The following is a 27357-nucleotide window of genomic DNA, read 5'->3' as shown; positions in this document are numbered from 1 at the left end:
GAAGTAGGCAGTGCCTGTGTAGCCCTTACCCTGTGTAGCACAGTGTTGGGGGAGAAGCATTTGTTTGTATGGCTTCAAATGGCGTGTGTGCTGCCACGCTGCTCAAAACAATGGCTCTATGAAAGACTGACTAACCGGATGGCTCTCATCTTGCAGTACATTCAAGAGCAGCCCAGGAGTGCTTACTAGAAGTCAACATATATGACAATAAACCAAATAGCAGTACCACAAAATTCAGGGAGTTTGTGTGTTCAAGCCTTGTTTACAGCACACATCTTTGATGAAGTATCCCAACCAGTTCTGCCACTGGTCTGGCTGAACTGATGCTGGCATTGGCCACAATCTGGGTGTAAACAGCTCTCCCATGTCTGGGGCTGGTAACCAGCAAAAACAAGAGAAACCACCTGCCCTACATATGCTGCAGGAGTAACTCCACTGTTGATACTAGTACAGCACAGCTGGTAACATGATGTAACTTGGTTTTGTTACACAATGTGTTAAAAAATTACACTGCTTAGTGTAGTTGCAGCCTAAGCTTTATCTTTTGAAGAAACTCCTACAGCCTTGCTTTTCTTCCACTGACTGAGACGGTAAGTCAAGGTCAGCCTGGGGATGATTCTGCCTTTTTCTTTCTGCTGTCTCCAAGACCTGTTCTACCATTGGGACTTGCAAGGATTTTTGAAATGATAGGTGCTGTGGTATCTTGCTCCTTCCTTCTTGTGGGAGATTAAAAAAAACCCAAACCTACCAAAACCAAACCCACATACCCCCCTCCCCCCAAAAAAAAGAAAGAAAAAATATACAGGGTGAAAGAAAGGAAAACGCTCCTTGTGAAATGTATTTGTTGATCTGAAAGGGAGTTTTATTAAACGTTTTCAGAACAGTTCCTTGTTATGTTGGCGTTAAGAGTACTGGTGGGTCAGTCCTTTCCACATTGTCCAGCTGTGGGCTCAGCATCAGCTGGTACATGCTGGTGCTAAGCATGGACATACCATAGTGTCAGCCGTTCTTTTCTATCACATTATGTCACTGTATCATGGAAACGAGCACTCAGAGTTTAGCGATACAGACACTCGAATGGCCACGGCTTGTTTGGAACAGAAGCACTCAGATGGGAAACGACCCTGAAGATCACCGAGTCCAACTGTCAACCTGACATTGCCTGGTCCACCATGGGCTGAATACAGAGATACAGGTGGAAGAAGCGTTACGCTGGAAGTTGATGGAGAAGGGAAAACCGGCGCCGGGTGTCGGAGTGCCGTCCGTCTTCCCGCTGCTGAATTCCTGCCTGCCTCGAGCACCTGCCTCCTCCCCCTCTTCCTCCAAGGCGCGGGGACCCCCGGCCCCACTTCGAAACAGCGCAGAGAGCGCTGAGAGGGCAGCTGGCCAGCCTCGCCCCGAAGACACGACCGTGCGTGTGCCCCGTGCGGGGCCGCGGTGGCGGCGGGGCGCGGAGCGGCGATCCACAGGGCGGCGGCCGGGCCGGGCCGGGGCGGCCCCGCTGCGCGGCCGCGGAGCGCCCCGCGGAGCGCCGCCGGCGCTGGGGCGCCCCCTGGGGGCCGGCGGCGGGAGCGCGGGGCGGCGCGGTCACGTGCCTGTGACAGCGGCGCCGTGCCTGGCCAGCAGCAGCGGCGGCAGCGGCACCGCAGCGCCAGGCTCCGCCGCCAGCCCAAGCCGGGCGGGAGGAGCGGGGCCGCGGCCGGGGCGAGGCGGGAGCCGCCGCCGCGGTGGTGCCGGGGGGCGGGGGGTGGGCCGGGCCGGGCGCGGCCGGGGAGCCGATGCGGAGCGATCGCGGGCGGGAGACGGCGGCGGGAGCAGCCATGGCGGGGCCCCGCTGAAGGAGGCGGCGAAGAAGGAGGAGGAGGAGAGAGGAGGAGAGGAGAAATCCTCCGCATTCCCTCCCTCCGCGCCCCGTCCCCCCGCGCGGACCGCCCGCCTGCCTCTTCCCCCCCCCGCCCTGCATGCCCGCCTGAGACCGCGGGGAGGACTCAGCCACCCGCCGTGGCCCCGCCGCCTTCCCTCTCCCCGTGCAGCCGCGGACAAAGGGGGAGAGCGGGGAGGCAGAGGAGGGGAGAGCCCGTCCCCGCCGCGCGAGCATGGCGGACCGCAGCCTGGAGAGCGTGTCCCTGCCGCTGGAGGTGCGGGCCCGGCTGGCCGAGCTGGAGCTGGAGCTCTCCGAAGGTAAAGGGGCGGCGAGGCGGGCACGGCCCTCGCGCGGGGTGGCGGTCGGGGCGGTGGGCGCGGGCGGGCGGCAGCGGAGTGGCGGCGGCACGGCAGACCCCGGCCCGCTCCCCCCTCACACGCCCTGCGGCCCTGCTGCCCGCCGGGCTCGCCCCGGCCCCCATGGCGCCCGCCGGCTCCCCTGACCGTGTGTCCCCCCGCTCCGCGCTCCCGCGGGCGGGCTGGCGGAGGATACCGGCGCGGCTGTTTTGTTCTACCTGTGAATTCGCCCTCCGCCGCGGCGCTGGCGGGGGCGGATAGGGGCTCAGGCAGCAGGGCTGCCCACCCCAGCCTCGCACGCGGTGGGGCGGGAGACGGAACGATCCGTAGGGCTGGCTCGGAGGGGTGCCTGCCGTGCCAAGGAAATGCAGCTTCACGGAAATCTGCTCTGTACCTGCCTGCAAAAACACTCCTCTGACCATATCGAGGGATTCGCCACGGGGTCCACGCAGCCTGCGTGTCGGTTGCAACAACACACCCCATGATAAGGTCGTTTTGGACAATACTAGTTAGGTCGCTTAGAGGAAACAGTTTTTTGTGTTTTTTTTTTTTTTTTTTTTAATTGCAGGATTTTTTTTTTTCAATGTGTATAATTGAAAGCTTGTGGTGATTTTCTTGGCGTGGTTGATTTTGATGCTCCGCCGGTTCCCGGCTTGGGAAGGCTCTCACGCAGCCCGCAGATTGCTGTTGCCGTGGCTGGGAGGATGAGAAGGAGCCCCAGCCCGCCTTCCCTTCCTCTCTCCAGCCGAGCTTCAGCTCTCCGTTTGCATGTGTGTCAGCTCCGGTTAGGGCAGGAGAGGCAGGCAGCGGTTAGTGCCCGCCAGGATCCCTCGCTTATGGGGATTGAGCACCCTGAGTGCCATCAGTCTCGGAGGCGATTTTAGTGTATGAGATGTAATCTGTTCCTCGCAGAGGAAGAGAGTAGAGACTACTCATATATACTGATGCTAGGGTTGGTTCTTTCCTGAAATGCAGATCAGCTGCTAGCTGCTCCCCTCTTTTGTAATGAAAAAAGACAAATATCGGGGTTCATTCACCACCAAGAGGCTACAGTACTTAACAGAAGGGACAAATGACCCAGCGTGTCCCAAATGAGTTACTGAAAGTGGTCGATATATTGAGCTGCCTGTCTATCTTTCTGTCTTTTTGTAACGGTTTGTAAGGGCACCAAGCCAGAAAGTAAAATACGCTGGAGCCAGTTTCATCAGCAGGGAGGAGCTGATGTTGACATTGTATTTTCCTTTTAACACTTTGAGGGTGAAGAGGAGAACGAGCGACTGGAATTGCTTGTGGCTTTCGTTTCTGTGCCTCTCCATCCCCAAGGGTGCCCTGAAAACCTGAAAGGAGAGGAGTTAAATACAATATTGCCGTGCTGTGATGCACTGCCCGTTGATTGGCTCTTATCTGTGGTAGTGAGGGTGGGAGGAAGGACTGTTTATATCACCCTATACGTAATATTCTTGCTTTATGCAGAAAATACTTGGCGTGTAGCACATCATTGACTACACGCCAATGAGGTACTAATTAAAACAGCTGTTAGTACAGAAGACCAAAATCAAACTGGCATAGACCTGCAATAAGAACTATGCTAATTCAATGTGCTAAAGTTGTAATACAGTTTTACGGTGCAGTTTCTGTTGCTGTAAGCATAATCCAAGAAGGTTCTGAGGAAGCGGGATGTGATTTACAATTGGACATCTGTATCTGCACTGCTGCAACTTCCTTGCAGCTAGAGCTGGAATGAATTTAGCCCTCTGACAATATCTTTCCTTATGTGCCACTGATGTTACACCCAGCAGATGGAATGGCTTGTGTTTTCTGACTGTGGCAGCCTAAATGAAGATCAGTTGGAATTGGGATGTGGGTGGAGAAAGAGTCAGCACCCCGATTTTCAGCCTCTTTCCTCAAGCCACTCTTGATATGCTCTTAGTCAAATACATGGCAGTGCTCTGTGCCTGAGAAAATGAAATTATTCACTGCTTAAAGTTCCTACCTTTAGGAACCCATGTTGCAACTCCTGTTTCTAGGGCCAGTCCCTACAGATAGTGGGGTCAGTAATTTGTACAGTTTTGTTGTGCTGTAGAAGACTGGTCATACTCTGACCACACTGACTCTGAGTTAAATGGTTTTCAAGGAAGTTTTGTGAATCTTTACATCTGAATGTACAGCACCTTGTGTATGTGCTTAACTTGACCATAATGAGCCAGTCCACTGGCTTCAGTGAGGTACCTTCACTGGGATACGCTTATGGAGGGACATAAAAGTTCACAAGACTTGAGGTTTTAACACGTGTTATGCTCATGATGTGTAGGGTGCCTCTGCTGCCTTCATCAAGCCGTGAAATGCTGAAAGCAACAGACTGGCAACTGCATGCCTAAATTTGTGTTTGGGGTTTCATTGGTAACATTGAGAGCTGAGTGGCTGCTGTAAATTGTGCCTCTTTTTTTAAAGTGCTGCCCTCAATCAGACTCACTAGGAAAATGTTTTTCAAATGGTGGATGCCTCAATCGATTTGTCGGGTTGTTCATGAGAATGAGTTTTTGAGTTCTGGTGCTGCTGAGTGCGGTGGGTCTTACAGCTGCCACTTCTACCCAAGCAACACAGTTGTTTGGTGCCGAAACCTGTTATGGGCAGTGCTGCTTTAGAAATGGCTTCTGGAACAAAGCTGCTGCTTTGTGGAAAAGAGAACACCGCTAGGATTATTGCAAGATTGCTTCTTGGCTATGAGCTAAAGCTGTTTCCTTCCTAGCTCTTGGAAGTGTCTTGTGTGATAGCATGGGTCCTACCCACGCAACGTGTCTCGAGGCCTGACATAAAATAGCTGCTGTCTGTGTGACCAGACCGCTAGTTACTGTGTCACTAGCACAGTGGGCACTGTGCAGATGTTGTAATTGCAGTCTTTGCTGGTAGTCACCATGCATTTAAATTTGGCCATGATTTCCCCTCCGCCCCCCTCCCCCTTGTAGCCACATTCTGAGTCCCTTGTTCAGCTGAGCAGCAGGCGTAGCCTCACTTGCAGCAGGGATGCTGCAGGAGACGCTCAGGAAGTGGCTGCTGGACAGGTAGCACATGTGTTTTTGAGGACAGGGCAAAGTGTGGTTTTATTTTTTTATTTGCAAGTGTTCAGGTGGTTCTGCACTGCTCCTTGGTTGAGAGGGAGGAGCAGTTTGTCAGGAACATGTTTACTTGGTGATCTGCTTAGATGTCTCTGTCAATCCTAACTGGTTGGTTATTGTGGGCAAGCCACATGCATTTCACCTGTGTTTTTGTGGTCTGAATGGGTGCTTTTTTTTTTTTTGTTTTAAACATAGTTATTTAAAAGGTACTATGGATGCAAATTAGATAAACCATTTTAGATTTCATTAGCTTTATTATTGTGATTTAGGTGGTAAAGATCAGTCAGAATCAGAAATGCTTACCTGCGTGGTGGTGGTAGCCTGCCTGGCGTGGAGAGTGACAGAGGGAGCCTCACACTCTGATTAAGTGCTGAGAGTGACTCACGTTGATATGTTGGCATGTAATGTTATGTTCAGCTTAAGGCATCAATAACACTTCTGTATGGTGTTTTCACTTCATTTTGACAAGGGGAAATTGCTTCTATGTTTCTTAGAAGGTAGGGATTCAACAGCAGTTTACATTTGATGAATATTCAAAGTTGTGAAATCACCCTTACTCCCAGACATTCTGAAGGCATTTGTATTGCTGTGCGTGAGTGAATGTGCCTGATTGTGGCATGTTACATACATGACACTCTGGTAGTTTCCACTGAACATATTGAAGCTTGCATTGCTCAAAAGTATGGCTCTTCTAGGCTGATGCAATCAACATGTCACTCTGCAGTAGTTGTTCTTTAGGGCTGCTTAGAATTTTACGAGGTTTTAGTTTTCTAACGATGTATAAAATTGTACTGGGTGGAAATAGATGAATCATCGTGTTTTTTAGAATAGCTTGGGGCTTGTTAACCGAAGAACTGATTTAATAGAACCAGAAGTCTTGAAATGTGCTGTCTTATTTAAAAAATAATGTGATTCTCTGACCTCTCCGTTCTTAAAAACACTTAAGGTGTTGTGTTTTGGCGTTTTCTTTTTTTAAAGTCCCCCCCTGCCCCCAAATTTTACCCTCAGTTTAAGGGTATACAAGGTTATATTGCCATTCCAATTACTTTCTGATCCAAAAATTAATTGGGAAAAGATACTCTGTAGTTCTTCCAGTATTTTATCCAAGTGTCAGATAACAGCAGATGCCACATGGAAAATGTGAAAACCATCCTGTTCAAGAACTATCCTCCCTGTATTCCATACTATACTTGCAGTCCCCTTCCCTTTTAAGTGTGAGGTATAGCAGGGTTTTTTTTTTTTTGTGAAAATCTGAACTTTTCTCCAAAGAGCACTTTCAAAAAAGTAGCAGCAGATCTTCAGTGAGCGGATACTTGTTCCCAAAGGCACTGAATGTGCACTCAGCTAATTAGTTTGGTCCTCAGCTGTTGTTGTATTGACTGGCTTGATTATATTTGGTAATATAATTTGGTTGATTGGGTCCTTGTCTGTCCAGGTTTTTTATTTTATTAGATGTAAGTTCTATCTTTTGTTACCTGCACGTAGTCACTGGGTTGGGGACAGAGTGCTGTACTTAGCTCCTCCAGTTACTATTTCTCTGTAACATTTGCCAGCTGACTCTTCACCTACGGAGAGGTTTCAAAGTGTGAAAATTTCAATAACTAGCACACCTCTGTGATTTGGGACTCAGAGTCATCCTTTTAATTCACTCCTTGAGAGACAGTGCTCTGCTTAGCAAGTGGATATCACCTGTGCAATGACAAAGTGTTAATACTTCCTGAGTTTAGGTGAGAAGTGAACTGAGAAATTCAATACTCACGTTTGCTTCTCGGTTTCTGAGCCATTAGGGTGCAGTTGACTCATGTTTTTGAATCTTTTTCTGGCAAAGAGAGGACTGATTTGGTCAAAATATATAAAGCTGAAATTTTCATGTTTGTAATACACAAGATCTAAGGCTTTAGGAAAAAATACCAAATACCAAGGGAATTATGATAAAATCAAGAGTACTGTCAACAGAAACTTTTTTCTTTGTAAGATGGAGCTCCTCACATCAGTTTTGTTTCTCAGATGATGTTCAACCTGTAGAGGGGCAATAACTGAGTTATTTTAAAACCAGGTAAAATTCAGTCATGAGTTAATAACCATTTGCATTTTAAGACATTAGAATTTGAAGGTTTTGTTGTGGGTTTTTTGATTTCTTGTCTACCTGCTTCACTTCACTATGCTATTTGGACTTAAGGGCTTGTCAAAAGGATTCTCTGTCACTCCTTCAGTTGAAGTACATTGTAATGCCTTGTAAAATAGACTATGCAAATCTCCAGGCTGTTCCCAGAACAGCTGTCCCGAAGGCATACTGTAAATATACCTTTATTGCCAGCTGATGTTGAGCAGCATTGATGCCCAAGGGTTACACTTAATAGATCATTCAGATGATCTTTACTGTAATATACAATTTTTCCCAGGGAGGTGTGAAAATTGCCAATGGGATGTTAGTTTTATAGGCAAAACAGGCAGTAAGCAATGAGTTTCTAGCATGGTGAGGAGCTGCCCTTTGCAGCTTCAGGGTATGTCTGGGTGATTGTACTGCACAGCACAGGGAGCGGAAGCCAGCACCGCTTCCCTTGCCAAACCCACAGCACGATCTACACCTATGGTTGTCAGTCAGCCCACTGCTTTTCTCTAGAAGGGGGGTGGCCTGCCTTTGTTACTCCATTATAAGGAGGATGCTGTCATTTTGATTGGAATAGTCCTTATTCTAGGAACCCAAATATCCTGTAGTATCCAAGGAATTCAGAACTAGCACATCACTTTCCTTTGTGTTAACTTTTTTTCTTAGGAGAAAATATTTCCATGCTGTATAAAAGGCAGACATAATAAACTAAGTTTTGATACAGGGTTTAGATTGGGAGCAGCAGGAAGATCAATGTTTCTCTGAAGGGACATCGATACACTCCTTTAGGTTTTCATAGCTCAGAATGGATGTTTGTGGTGTGGTACAGAGAATCCTAAATGTACCGTAGCTCTTCTGTATTTAAAAATGCATTGACTGCATTTTAATTTTTTAAGAGGCTATTTGTATGATGCGTCAAGCAGGACATATAATTTTTTAAAAATAACTGCTTTAATTCCCCAGCAACTGTCAGACAAGATGACTCACTGCAGTGTAAGAATTCACCACAGCACAGATTTGACACAAACTCTTAATCCGTGTAAAATTATGCATGTATATTCCCCTACCTTCTCGGTGGGCGAGCTTCAGTTTTGCCAAACTCCTAATGATCCCATTCTGTCTTCTCTCCTCCCCTGCCTCCTTTTTTTCCACTTTCTTGTTGAGAACCTCCTTGCAGTCAGCAGCCCCAGCTGCAGGATGCAGCAGGCTTTTCCTGGCTTGCTAAGAGCCTTTCCTGGTCGTTAACAACAGCCCCTCAATCTAATTCTCTCCTTTACTGTGGTGATGTGGGGGGGCATTTCCAAAACATGGTTGCTCTCTGTAGGACTATTTCTGATGTTTCCTTGAATTCTAGGGTAATACATATACTAAAAAACTGGAACTGGTTTCATTTAACTCCACTTGGTGGAATGCATCAGGGAATTGTTTATTTTAGGCCTGTGTAAATCAATCAAGTTTTTTTTCAGTAATCTTAGTGAGGGTTTCTAATTGCTACCTGATATTGTTTATCAGTAGGATTAAATAGAACTTAAAAACATGTCTAAAACATACTGGGGTCATCACGAGCTACAATAAAAAAAGCAAATACAGGATTAGGAATACGCAGTTCAGCTTGAGACAGATGTTGGGAAGACCAGCCACAGCTTTGGGTTCAAGCCTTACATAGTCCCACTGGAGCAGCCTGCACGTGGCTGTCAGAGTACAGACGAAGGCATGCCGTCATGCTTCTTGAAGTCCCGTTCCTGACAGCAAAGTTGGTACCTGGTTCTTGACAGTTTGATAAGCATCATCTGTTTGACACATAACCTGCAGTGCTTAGAGCAGCGTTAAGTGTCGGGGTGTGAATAATTGTCACATTATTTTACATCAGAAATTAACAATGGAAAGTATATGATGTCTGGTCTCAGTGGCCTCTTCTTAAGAGTATCGTGTTAAATGGTTGGATGACTAGAAAAAGGGAATTCTTGTATCTTCAACTTGAAAGGAAAGGTGTTTCTTATTCCTTTTGAAGGGGCTGTTTGATTACTGAAGGCTGAACTGTACCATTAATAGGTACATCTTTTAGGATGCCTGAGGTGGTGTTTGGTTTTAGGTGAACATCTGGGTCTGTAGAGTGGTGACATTTGAGGGGAAGAAGGAATTTTTCGAATGTTGCCTTCTAAAATGGAAGTAAAAATGGATGTTAAGATGTTTGTATTGCCCTATTTATCTCTGGATTCAGAAACCATACCTCCACACTAACCATGACATCTGCAATTTCTTCATTTGAATCTTGGCTTGATCTCTGTGTAAGATTAAAATATCAAAAAAAGGATCTTGTAAGTCAGGTCTGGTAGGAGCTGTTCAGGAGCCAGGAAAATGTTTCTTAATAAGCTGTGTGACAAATCCTGAAGTGTGAGTAATGGAGCCTGCTTTTTTGCTGGTAGGCTGGTGCTTGAAAGTCTGCCTAGACTAGGAAAAGTTTAGAGACCTTTGGTTGGCTTAGTGACCCAAATGAAGTGTCCTGATGTTCTTTTCTCTGGTGTGTGGATGGATGTCCGTGTGTCCATAAGCAGCCTGGCAAAATAAAGAGACCTTAGCAACAATCTCTTCACCAAAACCAGGTCTGGACTGTCCTCTCTGTATGGCTCCTTCAGATAGTTATGGAGTTCTATCAAGATGATTACAGGGCTGTTGCCTTGATTATCATTTAATGAGAAAATAGACTACATTTTTTGGGGGGGATTCTAGTGTCTCATTACAGCACAGCTCTGAAATTGTACAGAAGGTTGTGGTTCTGAAATCCATATACAATCTCATACAGCTACATGCTTCAAGGCCATGGCAAATAATGAATGTTTTTTTAGGGGATATCCTTAGTCATATTAACTTATATTTTCATTGTTAAAATTTCAAGGAGAATAAGTAAAATCTATAATTTTGTGTGCCATGCCTCTCATCATTGTTGAAATAAATGGTATTCAGATAATGGTCTAATATTGTTGATGAATGCCTGAACAAATAAAACTATGGCGTTGTGATTACATGCCAACAGTTCAGTGTTTGTAGAGAATCTAAAAATGGAAATTACATTTCCAATGCTGGACTACTTTGACAGATGCCTAAGGATGAAAAAACAACAGTTATCTAGTGAAACAGCAAAATGCAGAAATGTCTATCTTTCCTGAATAATGACAACAGCAGACCCCTCTACTGAACTCGCTGGAAGAGCCCAGTTTCATTTGCTATGTTTTCCAGTCTGAAAGAGAAGACATTGTTTAGAAGACTGTAAGTTTTTCTAAATGTTGTGAAGTGAGGGGTTAACTTTTTCTAGGAAAGAATGAAAATATACTGTTTGACTGTGGAGTGATTTTGTGGAAGGGAAAATAACAGGTTGGCAATATTTTCAGTTGGCTCTACTTTTAATCAGCTCCGTGTTGTAATGGAGAAAGTTGTTTTATTGTGTTAAGAAGTAACAGTGGGACTAGTAGGAAATGAATTTAGTGATTCTTTTGTTTTTGATAATGAAGAGAAAGTTTTGCATTTTATGTCCGTGAATTTTATGCTGCTGAAGCACTTGACACATTCCGGTCACAAGGTTTTATCTGTGTCTCTTAAAACTCTGACTTCAGTCATTTGAGGATGCATGCCACTGACTCAGGAGAATTGGACAAAACAGTTATATTCAGTTGTAGCAGTTACACATAAAGAGATCTTAAAGAGTGACCAAAGGTGGACATTGGACATGGACATTGGAGATTAAAACAGACCTAATAAATGTTGTTAACCAGGAGAAAGATGGGAAGTTTATTTTATTTGACAAACCTTGTGTTGGGAAAGGAGGAATACTTCCTCGTAGTGTAAAGTTAGTGCAGTGTTAGTGGTAAAAAACCTGAGAAGGTCCCAGGAATGGAAAGGGGACAAATTCAGACTGGGTATAAGATAGAAAATATTAATAAGACTATGAGAGCACTGAAACTCTTGCATAAAAAAGGGAACTCAACAGCTTTCTAAAAAAAAAATCTACCTCCTAGTAAACTTGATAGAAGACTCCTTTCTATGAAGTACTGAATGCAAGAAGTTTATGTATATAGATAGATATATAAATCACTGAATCCAACCTTGACTAGAAGTACACCAGTTTAACTGTGGTAAATCCTTCTGTAGTGACATTTTGTAATGTTTTAGTCCAGTATTATGATAAATATTTTCCTTGTAGCTTTAAAACACACTGTAACAGATGAGAATTTCAGGTTTAGTATGGTTTCAATAGTTTACTAGTGATGACATTTACTTACAGTAGCAATTTGCTTTAAATCAATATTGAACACTGTAAGGATGTGCATACATTACAGTTTGAGCGGATATCAAATGCAGCCGCTCTGATAATACTTGCTTAAATACTGACTACTCATATATTTACCTGTGGCTCAGGAGACTTCTGTATAAGCATGAAGTGGCAGAACAATAACACTTCTAAAAGCTCCCTTGAAATTTATTATATGTATCTCGATCATTGGCTTTTACATAAAGGTATTGGCCTTTTTAATAATTTTGATAAAGAATAAGCAAGCACTCACTCCTCTGAAGATTAATCCTTCCAGCATCATTTTCTCTGATACTCCATGGGAGGGGAGGTCTGTACTCAACAAGATGCATTCCTGTGTGACCTGATCTAGATGAACCTGCTTTAGCAGGGGGTTGGACTAGATGATCTCTAGAGGTCCCTTCCAGCCCCTACTATTCTATGATTCTAAGAAATGAGCCACAGTAAGACAGTGTATTATTTTCCTGCTTTAGTGATACACTTCCTTTTAGCTTTCATGCAGTAGATATATATTGTGGTGTGTAGTTTTAGTTAACAGATCTGTGAACATTTTTTATTTCATTCCCCTTTAGTGTTTTTTGATTTTTTTTTTTTTAATTAGGATTTGTAATTCTGTATGTGATTTTGATGCATCTTGAATTGATACTTTTCCAGAATATTAAGCTGCAGCTAGTAAGAAGCCCCTTCCTGCTTTGAAGGCAAACCCAGTTTCCATTGGAAGGTTTTATCAGGATGGTTGCTCTTTGCTTTTACCTTACTGGCCAGTCGTGATCACTTGAAATTGTGTCTCTGTGTCCTGGTGATAGATGAAGGGTATAGGAACAGTAAAAGTATCTTTGTGCTGCCATCAGAAGGTCTGTGAAAATTGTTTTGTTTATTGAGGGTTTCACAAAGCCTCCAAGGCCTTTCTTTTACCTCCAGAGGCACTTCTGGAGCACAGTGAAACGTAAGAGAGAACATACTGCTTTGTCTGCAGTGGGAGCTTCCTTTTGCTTAGCCCAGACACTGTTTTTCTTCTTGAGCACAATGATGTCTTGACTGGTATTGTCTGCTGATGCTACTTCTGAGGAAGATGAGAGCTAGTGGCAAGTCTGCTGTTTCTTCTTCACCTTTGAAGGTCAGCTTCCTATCTGCTTGTTGTTCCACGAGGGATGCTTTGCGGCCAAGCGAGGTGACTGGGGTCACCTTGTAGAACAGTGAGGAAGCTGTGTGTGGGATGCTTTGAGCCATAAATAGACACAGTGATGTTAAATTTCACCTTTGACTGCTGGACCTTTTAGAGATGTTTGGTAACTACTGGTAACTGGGTCCGTAACAGTTTTCCCTCCATGGTGTACTTTTAGAACAGTAAGGAAACCTGGACTCTTTCTCGCCAATGCCTATCTCTGTGCTTCCTGGGGCAGTCTAGGCTGGTTCATGCCCCAGCTCTTTGTACTATTCAAGAAATAGACTGGGTTCTTTTCTGTACTGAAAATCATGCAAAGGCTGGAGATTCTCTTGAGCTTAAAGAATTCCAACTTAGAGCCCTCTTGTTTTGCTGTTTGTTATTCCTAGGTGGTGGTCTGGCTTTGACTGACCTGCAAAATGCTTCTCTGTGTATTTTGATAGGAAAATAACACCTGCAATGTTAGATTTATTGCACATCATTCAAAATGTAAAATTGCATATGTATGTTGCTTCAGATGCACTTTGTTCAGGATTGTAATCAGTTACTTCTGGTGTAAACTAAATGTAGTTTCAGATTTAACTTCCTTTACAAGCCATTCTGCTTCAGGATGTACTAGAAATAACTCCAGGCCTCATCTGCCAACTGTACTTTTTTAGGACTGAAGAAAATTGTGTATCTAGGACTACATTACACTGAAATTGGGAAGAAGGAAGCCAACTTTCCTTCAGAGTTGGCTTTTTAAACAGGAATGGCTTTGTGATCTGAGTTTTACAGTCTTCTATTTCTGTCATAAATCTACTCTAACTTAGATGCCCAAAGTCATCTCCTCTGACTTCTCCCTAGATACAAGATTGTTCTTCTAGTAGAGACCTTGTAAAAAGTAATAGTTGGAAAATGGTAGCTGATAGTCACTACCTAAATGTCTTATTTAAGTAATAATAAAACATGCTTTGTATGCTGCTTCATCAGAAATTGCTCACATGGGCGTGTTAGGGTTGAGACAGAGACAGTAAAGCATCTAAGTAACAATATCCCGAAATACTGTGGCATGTTTTTCTCAAGGCTCCTTTTGAGAATATTGTATGACTGCTGTCATGGACTAGGTCATGTCCTTAATTGGTTTCTGTATTCTGCCCCTCAGCCCAGCGAAGATGATAAAGCAGCCACACCTCCCAGAGCTGAGCTCCTGTGCGTGTACAGTAGGAATTACAAAAAAGTTGCAACAGGAGATGATTGAAGTCTTCCCATAATAGAAGTATGGGAGTACTCTCAATGTCTTTATTTTTTTCACTTAACATGAATTGCAGTTCACCTGAATGGCAAAAACTATGGCGGCATCAGGACTGCACTGTTGGGTATATTTCCACTTAAAGCTGTGTCTGTGAGTAGTCACAAACAACCGTGATATTTAAGGATCTATGCCAGAGTGTATGCTACAAACAATTTTTCTTCTCTTCCCCTTGGATATAGTAATTGCTGATAGGAAGAGAATATGTCACATTTCAGAGCATTTACATGTATGGAACAACTGGTCAAGATGTACTACCAGTAGAAGGATAGGGACCCTGTTTAGGAAAGAGGGAGACTCCATTCAGGACTGGGAAACCAGTCCATATTTAGAGGAGTTGGAACTGAGTTGCTGGAAGTAACTGGTGATCACAGAAGTTCTGTCATGTTTCTGGTCCTTTGTGAAAGGTAACACATGGTCAGTATCATCACTGCCTACGTAATACAGAAAGAGAAAGCCAGTGTATGTTCCTTTTGTTTTAATTTTTTCCTTCTTCTCACCTCTCTCTGTTTTTTCCTTGTTGTTTCATTGTAAACTAACCTTTGGGGCTTCTCTCCACGGGCATCTGTCCCTGTTTTGGTAGCTCATGGTCAGTCTGCTATCCTGTGTCATGTGTTTCCCATTCCTTGGTCTTCTGCCTGTCCGCTGGTCCTCTTAAAGCAGACTTCTGTGCAGGATCACAGTGTGATGCAGATAATTGACGTGATGTCTCCTTTTGAAATAGCTCCTTTTTTCCACATGTGGAAAACTTCATGAGATGTGTCAGGACCAACGTGCTGAAAATTGGAATCTTTGATTCTTCAGTTGATTTAAAACAAATTATTTTCTTGAAATAACAAACTTTTTAACTACTGAAACTCAAAGACTGTAGAGACACTAGTTTTGAGGTGTTTATGTTCTGCTAATCATGCTTGATGTTTGCTTTTTTTAATTATTGCTGTTTACTTCTACTTTATCATGTTTGCTTAAAGCTAGATCAGGATATTCTCCACGCAGTGTGAGGCATTTATGGAGAAACATGCACATTAAACTTTTGGAAATCTGATCAAGAAATAAGTCATGACATATATTTTCCATCTAAAAATGTCTTTTAATAATACCTCCATTCAGTGTTTGTGGTGGTGTTTTTTTGTGTTTGTTTTTTTTAAAATTCACATTAAACCCACACTAAACAAAAATATAGCTTCTAGAGCCTAAAATTATAAAGAAATTACTTGCAAGGAGCCGTCAGTGCTGTCTACATGATGAAAGCCATTCATAAAGCATGGATTAGACACTGTATCTTCAAATCATCGTTGCATATTTATGAGTACACCTGTTATATAAGCAGTGGAAAGTGCTGAGATTCCTCCTGGCCTGTGCCACTGTTAGCAGGGTGAAGAAAAACAAGATCATTTGTCAGTTTAAGTCTTTTAAATCCAAAGTGGAGCCTTATCTGCCTAATAGCCTAATACCAGAGAAAGATACTGTGTGTGTTCAGCGGGGTTGCATTCATGTGACTGTCAGCGGCTGAATTACTGTTCTCAGTTCTATATAAAGATTCCAGCTCCCACCCTGCCCCTCCCTGGCAGTGTCATTTAGCACAGTGTGCAGCATGCAGGATGGCTATAAAACATACCTGAAATACTGAAGTGTGTCTCCTTTCACACTTGTGTATGGAAAAGAAGAAACAAATAAAGGGCCAACTTCTTGGCCCATACCAACTTCCTTGCTCTCTTGGGTTCAGCGCCAGCTGAGGTGGAGTCATGTTACTTGCACCTATTTTCAAGCATGGCCTATATTCAGGGGAAGAGTTGGGGGTTTGTAAGACTACTGTATCCTGCATCTCTTCTCTGCTCAGTGCAAGCGTTGTCTCAGTTTAGACTTGTGTTGAGTACCTTCAAAATACAGCTCCCTGAGGAGCCCACTTGCAAAAACAGTCCTGCAGTGCTATATGATATGGGATGAAGCTGACTGTTTTCAAAGTCCTGGCCAATGTTCCTGCTGCTGTGCTACTGTTTACAGGTGAGTCATCGTTCCAGTGATGCTTGGCTGTACAAAACAAAAAAACCTGAAAGAAGCAGGGAAACAAGAAGAGGAAGAAAATATTGTAGGTGGGTTTTTTTTTTTTTTTGGGGGGGTTTTCCCCAAGGGAATTTCTTTTTGTAGCTTTTTAAAGTTGAATCAATTCAGCAAGCTGCTATGTAGTCCAGCTTCATAAATAAATGCACCCTACTGAGACCAGGGATTTGAATGGAAAATGGAGAAAAATGGATACATTGGGAAGAGATGTGTGTATAGAAACATTATAATCCAATTTTACTGGTGAATCAAGTATTTTATATAACTACTCTGTCTGAATATAAGGACTGTGAGGCATTAACACATGTTCCCCAGAAGCATTGTAAGCACTTTCTTCTTTGAGATACTCAAAAGCTGTGTGGACATGTTTCTGAGCAAACTGTTCTAGGCGGCCCTGCTTGAAAAGTCATTGGACAAGATGTCCTCTGGAGGCTCCTTCCAGCTTCAACCATTCTGTGATACACCCTTAAACTTCCACCCTCTCACAGATTAGTAATTTTATGCTTCCCAGTGCATTCCTCCTGGATTTCACACTGTATGTGGTTCTTGGAATTATGTGCTCAGCCTCTCCTGCAGTATGTTCTTACCTGCTATCAGTGACTTTCCAACTGAGATCTTCTGTAATACCAAGTTTTTAAATTTCAATGTGTAATTGAAGTTATGCCACATGCACATCAGTGATAGTCAACAAAAACATGCAATGTGGGAGGTGAAGCACTGTGTGTTAAACAGATACTTAATTTTCACACAGTTTCACTTACACTAATGTTACATTTTTGTATGCAAAACTTGATCATATCAATAAATCTTCATCTCATGTAAATGATCCAGAGTTCAAGCGTGGGTAAGGTTGCTTGTGATGATTTTGATACTGTCATTGCGGTCATCACTCAGGTATATATCTGTCAATTAAACAGTTCTTAGGCTTTTTTTCTGTAAGGTAGAAGTATATGCCCATTTGTATCTGTGGTAGACTAATTCCTTTGGTTCTGTTAGGAGCAGAGAAATTAACAGAACTGATTGACTTTGAAAATTGGGTTTTTTGATTACTTATTAACGCTAATTTTAGACATGAAATTATCTTGAATGTTGATGAGGTCTTTCATTATTTTTATTGAAACCTGTTTTGAGAGTTGCATGCAACTGTAGTCATCCACTTAAATATCACATATTTTTTCTAAGTTTTATGTCAGTAGTGCAATAATGAATCCTCCTGACTGGGGTAGAAAGTAGTCACCAGATACCTTGTCATTGCCGAATCATGCACGAGATCTTCTTAGGAAAGCTGTTTGTTGACTGTGGTTCTCAGTTACATGTTTGGCCTCATGCTGTTAATTCTTTCCCAGCCACGAGGCTTTCTTTTCCTCTCTATAAAAAGGAAAGCTGGACTTATATTTTTTTGGGTATGAACACAGCTTTTAAATATGGAAGAACTTCCATATCCACATTGTCTCTTGACTCTTCAGGGAGCAGCTGGACATAGCTTTTGCAAGAGAAAGTTATGTAGAGTATGGTTGCAGTTCAGCAAAGCATTTTAAGCATGTGTTTCAGTCTCAGTGCCAGTTTAACTTAAACCAAATTGTCACACATGGAGTGAGCACATCTGTGTCCTGCATGGAAAAACCACATCTCTGGCATCTTCATTGTTTGCCTGAAAAAGATAGTGTCAATCAAGGGATCAACAGACTTTCTTTTGGATTGCTGTGTGAATGGTTAGGAATCTTAAAAGCTTTTTTTGTTCTGTTTTTAAAAGATGCTCCACTATATATTTAACATTGTCAAGTCATTGGATGAAGAACAAGAAGACTGCCCGTATCTGCTTCTTATTCTGTTTGTTTTCTCTGTGCTTTACTGAATTTGTAGAGTTAAATGATTTTAGGTGATGACATTGTTAATTTCTACAGTGTGGGATTGGAGGCCTTAAAACTTAGCTTGCTTCTGTACCAGAGCCTCAGAAACAGAATTGAATTGTCCATGTTCTGTCTAGAAAAAGTGTTTGTGGTTGCCTTCAGGGTAAAGATAGTGATTGCAGATGTCAGGATGGCAATATTGGATGCCAAGACCTGAGATCAGATTGATGTAAGTCAGTCAAAATCCTGTGCTGAAGGGTACAGTGATAACCCCAGTTCTCAGATAGGGAGGAAAGTGGGAAGTCTTGTGATATTTGAGAATCTACTTTAAAATCAGACTAACCAGATAACAAGGAGAGAATCTATTTTTATTTTCATGAGATAGTGCATGTCAGCAGAATGGAAGATAAGATAATAATACATGTGCTGGTGAAGGATTCGTTCGATATGCCTGTGGTGAGTTGTCAGAAGCCACATGTCATGGAGAGGAGCCTCTTGTCTGCAGCCAAGCAAGTGCAGTCCCCTTAAAAGCTCAAGGCAGGTTCTTGTGTTCAATATACCTGGTGCTTTTGAGTGACAGTGAGGAGATGAGGGATCACAGCAATTGCCTTTCCTCCTAAAAACAAGATCTAGGCACCCATTTTCTGCAAAATGTTTTGAGCCTGTTTCCCCTCACCTTTTGCTGAAAGGCAAGAAGAGGGAAGAGCAAGGAAAAAAGAGCAAGATTGGAGCTGTTATTTTTCCTAATTTTTTTTTTTTAACAAAAGGCTGATTACTGTCATCACCACGCAAAGACAAAAATGCTTGTCTCCTGTTTTCGAGGGCTTAGTTTGCAGCTCGGGCATATGGAAAATCTAGACTTTCCACTTTTCCAAAAAAAGAAAAATCTAGTTTTCTAAAGACACTATTCCAGCCATTCTTTTATTAGAAAAAGAGGCAGTTGGGGGATGGGAAAGAAGATACTTTCTCCTCTGGATTTTCAAAAAGTGAAAAAAGAATGGGAGAGGCCAAGTGACAGGTATCTCTTTCTTTGTTGCTTAACATTGTGTGGCAAAGGCATAAATTGTAACAGTTTTAGAAATTTGGTAGTGTATTGCTGTGATCAAGACATCAAATAAAAGATTTTGTTCATGGATTATGATTATGACTTGTTTTGCATTTTTATTTTCATTTTCCTTTTACCGTCCATCACGATGTTTCCTCGGTCTACCTGAGGTCTACTGAACTTGGTATCAAGGATCACTACTTTCCCATTGAGTTTGATTTGCTTCATTAAGCTGTATGAAAACATAGCAGCTGTGAGGAGCCCAATACTCTTGTAATATCCCATATTTCGTGTGGTTTAGTCCTTTGTTCCTGTGTTTCGTAAGATCTGAATACTGGAAGAAACTGTTGGTTGTTCAGTAAAAGGAGTCTTCTGCAAAGCCTAGTACAAAATTCTGTTTGTACCTACTACTGTGGGGTGAAGAGGGTGAGAAGTTACTGTGCCCCTATGATGGAATAACTAAAATTTAGGCATTAAAACATACTTGAACAAGGACTCTGTATTCCATTAAAGACTAAATGTGACACATTAGACAACCTAGGAATTTAAGTGTGGAAACAACTCTTGAGGCAATGATTTATTTTGGTGATATTTAAGAAAGTAGCTTTTTAAATTGTAAAAATCAGTTAGATATCATTATTTTTACATGCTTCCTATGTGTATATTTAAAGATGTAAAGAAATATACATGCAGAGAAGATGGGGAAGGAAAAATCTCACTCACAGACTCCCCAAATGAACAAATCTTGCCACTTAAGGGAATGTTATGGGAAGTAGCAACTCTCTTAGAGATAGACATGCACAAGTTATCCCCTTTCTGAATCACAGATTTTTCCTCAGCTTTGTGGCTGAGATGTGCAAGCTCCCTCCCCCACCGCGCTCCCAATTCCTTAAATAACGGCTGAGGTCAAGAAGGACAAGGGATAGATTGCTGTCACAGGGCCTTCCAAGTCACACCAAGATACTTCGGGTTTCTTGATGCTCAGTCTACAACTGTCTGGTACAAGAAGATAATTTTAATCCTATTTTATTTATTGCTTCTCAGTAATGTTTTGGCATTTATACCGACTCGCACCCTTCCTAATGAGTCACCAATGATTTTGTTGTTAAATGGATTTAACAAATATCTTTATTCCAGTTAGTATTGTGATGTGTATATTTCTACTCAGTCACATGAAAGGAATTATTGCTGTTACTGAATTTACAATGATGTCTTTTGGCTCAGAACAATTAACCATAATGACCTTGGTACTTCCAAATACACAATGAATAGAGTAAAAGTCTGTTGTATATATCTTGAGGCTTATTTTAACACATTGTGCCTTTCCAATTGCAGTATCTGGTGATCTCTGTAGGGGCATTTTGTTACAAAATTCTCTGGTTCCCACTGAACCAAATTTAAAACTGGAGCAAATTCAGACCCATGTAATTGATTGGGAAAATAATGAGAGAGAAATCAGTTTGGCAGACGGGGACACAGACATACAGAAAGTCTTTGGATAGAAGCAAAAGAGCTTTGAAATCCAAAGCTGGTTTGCAGACTTCTCAGCAGATTTAGGCTGAATTGAACTGTAGGAGAGGTAAATACTGCTCCTGAACAAGAGCCCTTCTTCTGTCCTTGGGTTGGTGGCTGAATGTACGTGCTCAGGACTCCTTGTCATTGGCAGAAGCAGTATCTGCTTCTCGGAGCCTTAGCATAGGCAGGAAAGCTGTAGTGATTTCACAATCTGAAGCAGTGGCTGCTCTGGCAGCAATTTAGTTTGCCAGTGTCCAGGACCAATTTTGCTGAATTGTGTGTAGATGAACATGTGCCCTTAAAGTTATATCTTCACCCAACATGTCAATAAGTGTGCTCCAGCATTTAAAAAATAACATATCAGTGCCTCAAGGCATGAACAGTGATTTACTTATTTATTTGTTTATTTGGTATTTCAGGGATTGTTACCTGTTTTATTTGAGTTTTTCTTTCAGATAAGAAAAAATTCTTATGTCTACTTATCATACACACATGAAATGATTCTCCCACTAATTGCAACCTCACGTCTAAGATTTTCTGGATGAGCTCCAGTTCTTGTTAGATCACCATCCTTTCCTGTGCTGGGGAAAAACTGTATTTTGTTTCCATCTTGAAGTTCTCCAGTGGTGATTCATCCTCAGGTCTTAGAAAAGGCTCTTATGTTTAGGAAACTGATACTGTATATGTCATGTTAAAAAAGTATTCGCTTTGGACCTGAGCTTATGTATTATTGGCAAAACCTGGTTGATATAAGTTGGAACACTGAAGTTGAGCTCCATTGTACCTTAAGAAATGGAATTACTACTGTGGGAGCACTATGTTACCACTTACAGCCAAGGACAAGTGTTTACATCTTTCTTTACAGTCTATTATAAAAGGCTGTGGGGCATTTAATTGTGGACTGTCCTGAGAAAAACTTGACTGGAAATTGCAGTATTAAATTCACATAAAAACAAATTTGTATCAGAATAATGTTGTGAAGTTCTGGAACTGTGGATTATATTATTTACTTATGGAAGTCTGTAGATATAAACATAATTGCATAAGACGGACTTTTTATTTTCGATTTTAGTCATATTGAATCTAAATAGAAGTGAAAGACATGGTTAAAAGTGGGCACATACTTAGGGCATGCATGATTAAAGAGTGCTGTCTAGGGGTGGATTGCAGAACTAGAGCGAGAAGAAGAAAACATCCACAGGGCATGTAAAAGAAAGGATACCTGGAAAATCTGAAGGAGTTCAACTGGTGATATAAGGAATTCATGATGAGGAAAACCAAGACTGTATGAGGAATCTCAGCCATTTTGGGAGTCTATCCTATATCCAGTATTTTTAGTTCCAGTAGTATTGAAGTGAACACAAAACCTTCTTCTGCAACTATTTTTAAGCCTTATAGTCTTTTCTGTATTGAGTTCTTCAGCCTCAAAGACTTTAACATCTGGAATAATTTGATACTTCTGATCATCTAAACAATATTTGATGATAATGCTGTAATACTGTACACCGCTGTAGAAGTCCTAAAGAAGGAATAAGCCTGAAGGTCCTTTAATGTTTGGTTTTTTTTCTCTTTCCCTATATGCTCCTACTTTTAAAGCTGGATGAATTGTATTTTGTATGTAGCTGTAACTTTTCAAAATGTTCTTTTAATAGGCAGGAACTGCAGCCCTGGAAACACATGATTCTTCTTACTCCCTCTTGCCTTTTTTCTGTCTGGCACAGACAATGAAGGAAAAACAGTAATAGTATCCAGTGGACAACAGGAAAAAATACACTATTGGAACATTTTAGCAGTGAAGCAACAAGCATCTATTCTTCAGCACCAAAGCACAGTTTACCCTTCAGACAGGTTCTGTTGTTCAGGTGGTAATCCCTCAGGGTGGCATTGCCACTCTTCTGTTGCTTGTGAATGAAGCTGAGGCAGCTGACGATGTCTTCTGGTAGCTAACTGTGCCACTGCTTAGTTCTATACATTTACTAATATCATGACTAATAAATATACTGGACTGTGATTTGAAGGACCTCGTGGAACACATTCACTTCTGCCACTTTTTCTGTGGCTTTTGTGGCTGCATTCACAGTGAAATGGTACCAGCTGAATCCCAGGAAGAATGACAGCATGTCTCTGCAATTAACTTTACCAAAAAAGATGCAGCAGGATTAGAAACATTACTTTGGTGTTCCAAAACACTTTTTTTTTCTTTTTTTTTTGACTCTCCAGTTTGGTTCTTCAGGGATTTTAAAGTCCATCTCTAGTTCAAATATAATTTTGTGGGTTATTTTTCATGCTGGATGTAATACTGAAAAAATATGGTGGATTTTTTGAGAGTTAATCATCGTAGTTTGTCACAAGCTCTTTTCATGGCTCAAAAACATTTAGTGTTGTTGTAACTTTTAGATTCTCTTCTGTTGATAAAAAAAATTATCTGAGTTTGGAGCATACTGAAGAGGATGATGAAGGATAGCCCAGACCTCTGGAGGCAGCCAATTTGGGTAGAATCTCAGAATGCCCTGTTGTCAGTTTTCAAATGAGGTGTCCACATCAATCAGCTGTGAAAGATTATTATCTGAAAATCAGGCAGTGATTTACTTAAACAGCAGTTAGTTTCTTTTCCAGAGCTCAGATTTGTGTAATTCCTTAGATGATTTTCTCCACAATTTCTCATAGTCAAGAACTGATATGTAAAATAAGAGTTCAGTCAATCTTCCCTACATAGTATATATATTTTTATTTTGATATGTGTTATGCAAGTAGCACCTGAAAGCCTAAGCCTTCATCTGTCAAAACTAGCATTGAAAATCACCATGGGCCAGGGCTGGTTCTCTGCTTCTGTGATGGAGTGGCCCAGCCTGGCTCTGAACTTTTTCACAGCATATGTTCATATCCAGACTGCTTACTGTGAGCAGTCTGTGATACGTGCTGTTCCCTGAACTGTGTCGGCTTTATCTGGGGCAGTGCTGGCTGTCATGGGCCAAAACTGTGTCAGTGGGAGCACTAACTACCAAACACAACTCTGGGTCCATATTTGACCCTGTGCCCTGGCCCAGTTGTATTTTCTGATTATTGCAGCCATGAATAAACCCCTTTGTTTTTAAGAAGATAACATGACAACAGCTTCAAAACTGAAGCTCTTCCCAAAGAAAATGAATGGAAAAATGCAGTGCAGCCTGAAGACTGTCCCACAGCAGCCCCGTGTGGGGCTTTTGCCATCACATTTGCCTTGCTTCTTTCCCAAGGGGAAAGTAGAGTACTCACACTTCTTAGAGATTACCTATTTAACAAAAGGATAAGAGTGATAAAATAACTTTACCTTGAGATGTGGAGGTTTTGTTAAAAGAATAGAGAATATCACACAAAGGATTACTGCAGTCAGTGCTGAGTGCTATGTGGTGCCAATTCAGAGTTCATGAGCCAGTAGTTGGTCACTTGGCATGAAGGTGGCTGCTTGGCTTCTTTATGAGGCAAGGTTGTTAGTGGGAAGCAGGAGGAAGAAAATAGAACTGACAGAAAAATAGTTTCCAAATTGAAAGCATTTGCTTTTAATCAGGGATACTAATAAATATTTTTTTCTAAATTTTGACATCCTGTGTTTTGGTCAATTATTTTTTTTTCCATAAGCTGATGTCATCACTGGATCCAATATGCAGTTTCAGAACTATTGCTGTAGATTGCATCATAGTGTTAAAACTTTTCAGTTTTGACCCAGAATGTCTGTTTTAGAACAGTAAGCATATGACCCATTTTAACCACATCATGGCAGTTTTAATTTAATTGTAATGTAAACCAAAAGCAAGCTGGATCTGGGTGTTTATGATTTCAGTGGGTAGGGTTTTTCTTTAAACTGCAATTTTATGCTTTTATTTCTACAGGCTCAGGAATACAGGGACGGGGATGGAGTGCTCCATGGAAGAGTATTGTTTAAAAAATGCTATCTCCTCCTCTTGATTTTTGTTTCCCATTTCCTGACCTTGTGACATTTCTGAAAATAAAGAAATCTTTTCAGTTCATACTGTGGCATATTATTGATGTATTTTTCAATTTCATTAGGTTTTAGAATTTATTATTAAAACACAAAGATAGCTTATGGTGGGAATTAAGAGCCAGCCAAATGCTTGTGGGTAGTTTGAAATTGTCGCTTAAAAAAAAAGGGTCACAACAAGCTTGAGACAAATATAACTGTTGTGATAACTGTTTGCAAAAGAGAAAGAAAATTGGAGATTATTGTGATATGAAATAATGAGACAGTGCGTAAAAGAATACATGCTGGGAGTCGGGGTAAAAAGTAGCAATTGTAACTGCAAATCCTTAGACGATTTTGAAAACAAATACATGCAGTGTGTCTGAGGGAAACTGTTCTGCAGCATTTGTTCTTGCTGGGTTTTGCACCCGTCTAATTGTGCTAGTTTCAGAGAGTAGCAGTAGATGTTCTGCTATAATGTCTCAGTGTTTTGAAGTATAAACCCCTTCTGTTTTAGATTTTACTCAAGCAGGGAAGTTAGCAGAGCACAAAAATGTAATTTAGGAAGTTATTAAAGTGCTCTTTGAGGAAGGGATAGTCTTGATACTGAGGCCTAATACTTCTGCTCTAGGCTATTGAAGTACCTCACTGACAAATGCACAAACCTTCCTTCAAATATGAAGGTATTTCTGTTACGTGAGTTTTTTCTTGCTGTGTTTTTTTACAATTTATTTTATGAGACTTCTCTTCAGGTGCCTCACCTGGGTATCAGACTACCTAGGTACTTATTTCTAAGAGGGGACAGTTACGTTCAGAGGGAAGGGACTGGCTCAGATATGTGGCTAACGATGTAGGTGTTCTGTCAGAAAGGCATAAAGCCTTATTTACAACTGATTTAAATGAAATAATCATAACCACTGTTACCAATAAATGACAGTAACAACTGCCATTGAAAGGTGTGGTAATTAAAGATTTGAGAAATAATTTATTATAGTCTAGGAAATAATAATGTTAACTTTTGTGGATATATAAAATATTTATCTTGCCTTATAGCACAGGTAAGTTCTTCTGTCTTATTTTGTGTCCAATCTTAGACTAAGAGAAGTGAGGTTAACCACCATATTCCTTCAGAATAACTGGAATCTAGCTGTGATGGCAAAGAGAATTCATAGTGTCTGAAATTGTGGAGCGAGCATTTTGATTTTTGCTGTAGTTTTAGTCAGATCAAAAAAAGAAAGCAGCAAATATATCTTTAGAAGCCAAGATATGTGAGGAGATCTCCTGTGAGAGAGGATATTGGTATTACCACACACCTTTTCTTCTGTCCCTTGACTTTTGATATGATTCAAGAAAATGGCTCTATCATGAGCTTACATTCACCCTTAGTATGGGCCACGTTTAGACATCTTTAAAAGTTGTCTCCTGTATTGGTGCTTTCTCTTAATCAAAACATTTCTGCCACATCAAACACAGATTGGATTCTTTTCACTGTAGGGCAGTTTGTTGGAGGCCATCTGAGGAGCATGAGTAACAGCATGGAATTCAGAATTGTTACTCACTTTGTTTGTGTTTTTATTTGTCTTAGTAAATGAAACAAACATACCTAGTCTCCACTCTTATCCTTGATTTATAGGAATTTGCCATGTTCGTGTGGCTCCATTTGCTGGTGGTTGGATCTCTGCATAAGGCTGTTTTTGGCTCTTCTTCGTCTTCTAAATGGGTGCCACTTACTGCAACAATGTGCCTAATGGAGTCTAATTCTGTGATCTGCAGCTTTGGGATTTTATTAATGTGTGGTTTCAGATATTCTCGATATTTGTTTTGATGAATTGTCACAGTTTGCTTTGTAAAATCATAAATAAAGTTAATAATTAACCAAGAATGTTCTGCCAGGAATTAATGTGGGTTTTTTTGTTGTTTTGGTTGAGTGACAAATTTAAGCAGCCCATAAGTATATCCCTGTATTTTCTTTTAATGTTCCCAGCCCTAGATGAGGACGGTTACCTCTAATGTATTTTAGTGATATTGTGCCTCATCCGTGAACATCCTTGTGCTGCATTTATTTGCATGAATTGCCAAAAAGTTATCCCAGGTGTACAGAAATGATGCAACGTTACAAAATATTTTTGAAGTAGTGCTGCCTTTAACGACAGTCTGTATCCTGAGACTTGTTTAGTGTTTCTGGTTAATTAGTGCATCCATGTAAAAATTGTAGTCCTGGCTGTGATGCTGGAAATGCAAGTTAGTTATTAGCCTCAAAGTCCATAGAAACAATATGGTCAGATGACATAATCCCGAATCTCGTTGTTAAATCACTTGTGTCTTGCAGAGGAATGTTCCTACCACATGTTAATTTTTAGCGGACAGTGTTTCTTTTTGTGTATGAAATAGTGCATTGTGTAGCAGAAAACAGTGCCATACAGTATCAGGACAGAAATATTGATGGAAAAAAATTGTTACCAACATTCATGTTTTCCACACTTGTTCTGGGCAACATTATCTTCTGTTGGGTTAGCTATATAAAGATCTGATGGGACAAGATTTTATGTCATTGCCTTCCTATTTCAGTACATCTACAAAATCTTAATGGTGTTACAGATACCTTCTATATTCTACGTTACTATTTTCCCTTCCTGTATGGATTACTGCTTAGGGCATATCCACAAAGTAAATTTAGCTGTGTCCTAACTCTGCTGACAGCTACAAGATTAAATGTCTGT

The 27357-nt window shown here is 41.4% G+C and overlaps 1 protein-coding gene across 4 annotated transcripts in view; it reads left to right on the top strand.

Moving 5' to 3' along the window:
* The first annotated feature begins 1771 nt into the window (after positions 1 to 1771).
* Positions 1772 to 27357, top strand: part of DIP2C (disco interacting protein 2 homolog C) — a 322942-nt gene continuing 297356 nt past the window's right edge. For all 4 annotated transcript variants that reach the window (XM_061996483.1, XM_061996482.1, XM_061996481.1 and 1 more), the window contains exon 1: positions 1772 to 2181. In XM_061996483.1, coding sequence (XP_061852467.1) covers positions 2097 to 2181 — 85 coding nt within the window. In that variant the 5' untranslated portion in view covers positions 1772 to 2096. The remainder of the gene's footprint in view (positions 2182 to 27357) is intronic.

Source organism: Colius striatus, chromosome 5 (genome assembly GCF_028858725.1).
Source record: "Colius striatus isolate bColStr4 chromosome 5, bColStr4.1.hap1, whole genome shotgun sequence".
NCBI classification, from domain to species: domain Eukaryota; kingdom Metazoa; phylum Chordata; class Aves; order Coliiformes; family Coliidae; genus Colius; species Colius striatus.
This window is presented reverse-complemented; position numbering and strand designations above follow the sequence as displayed.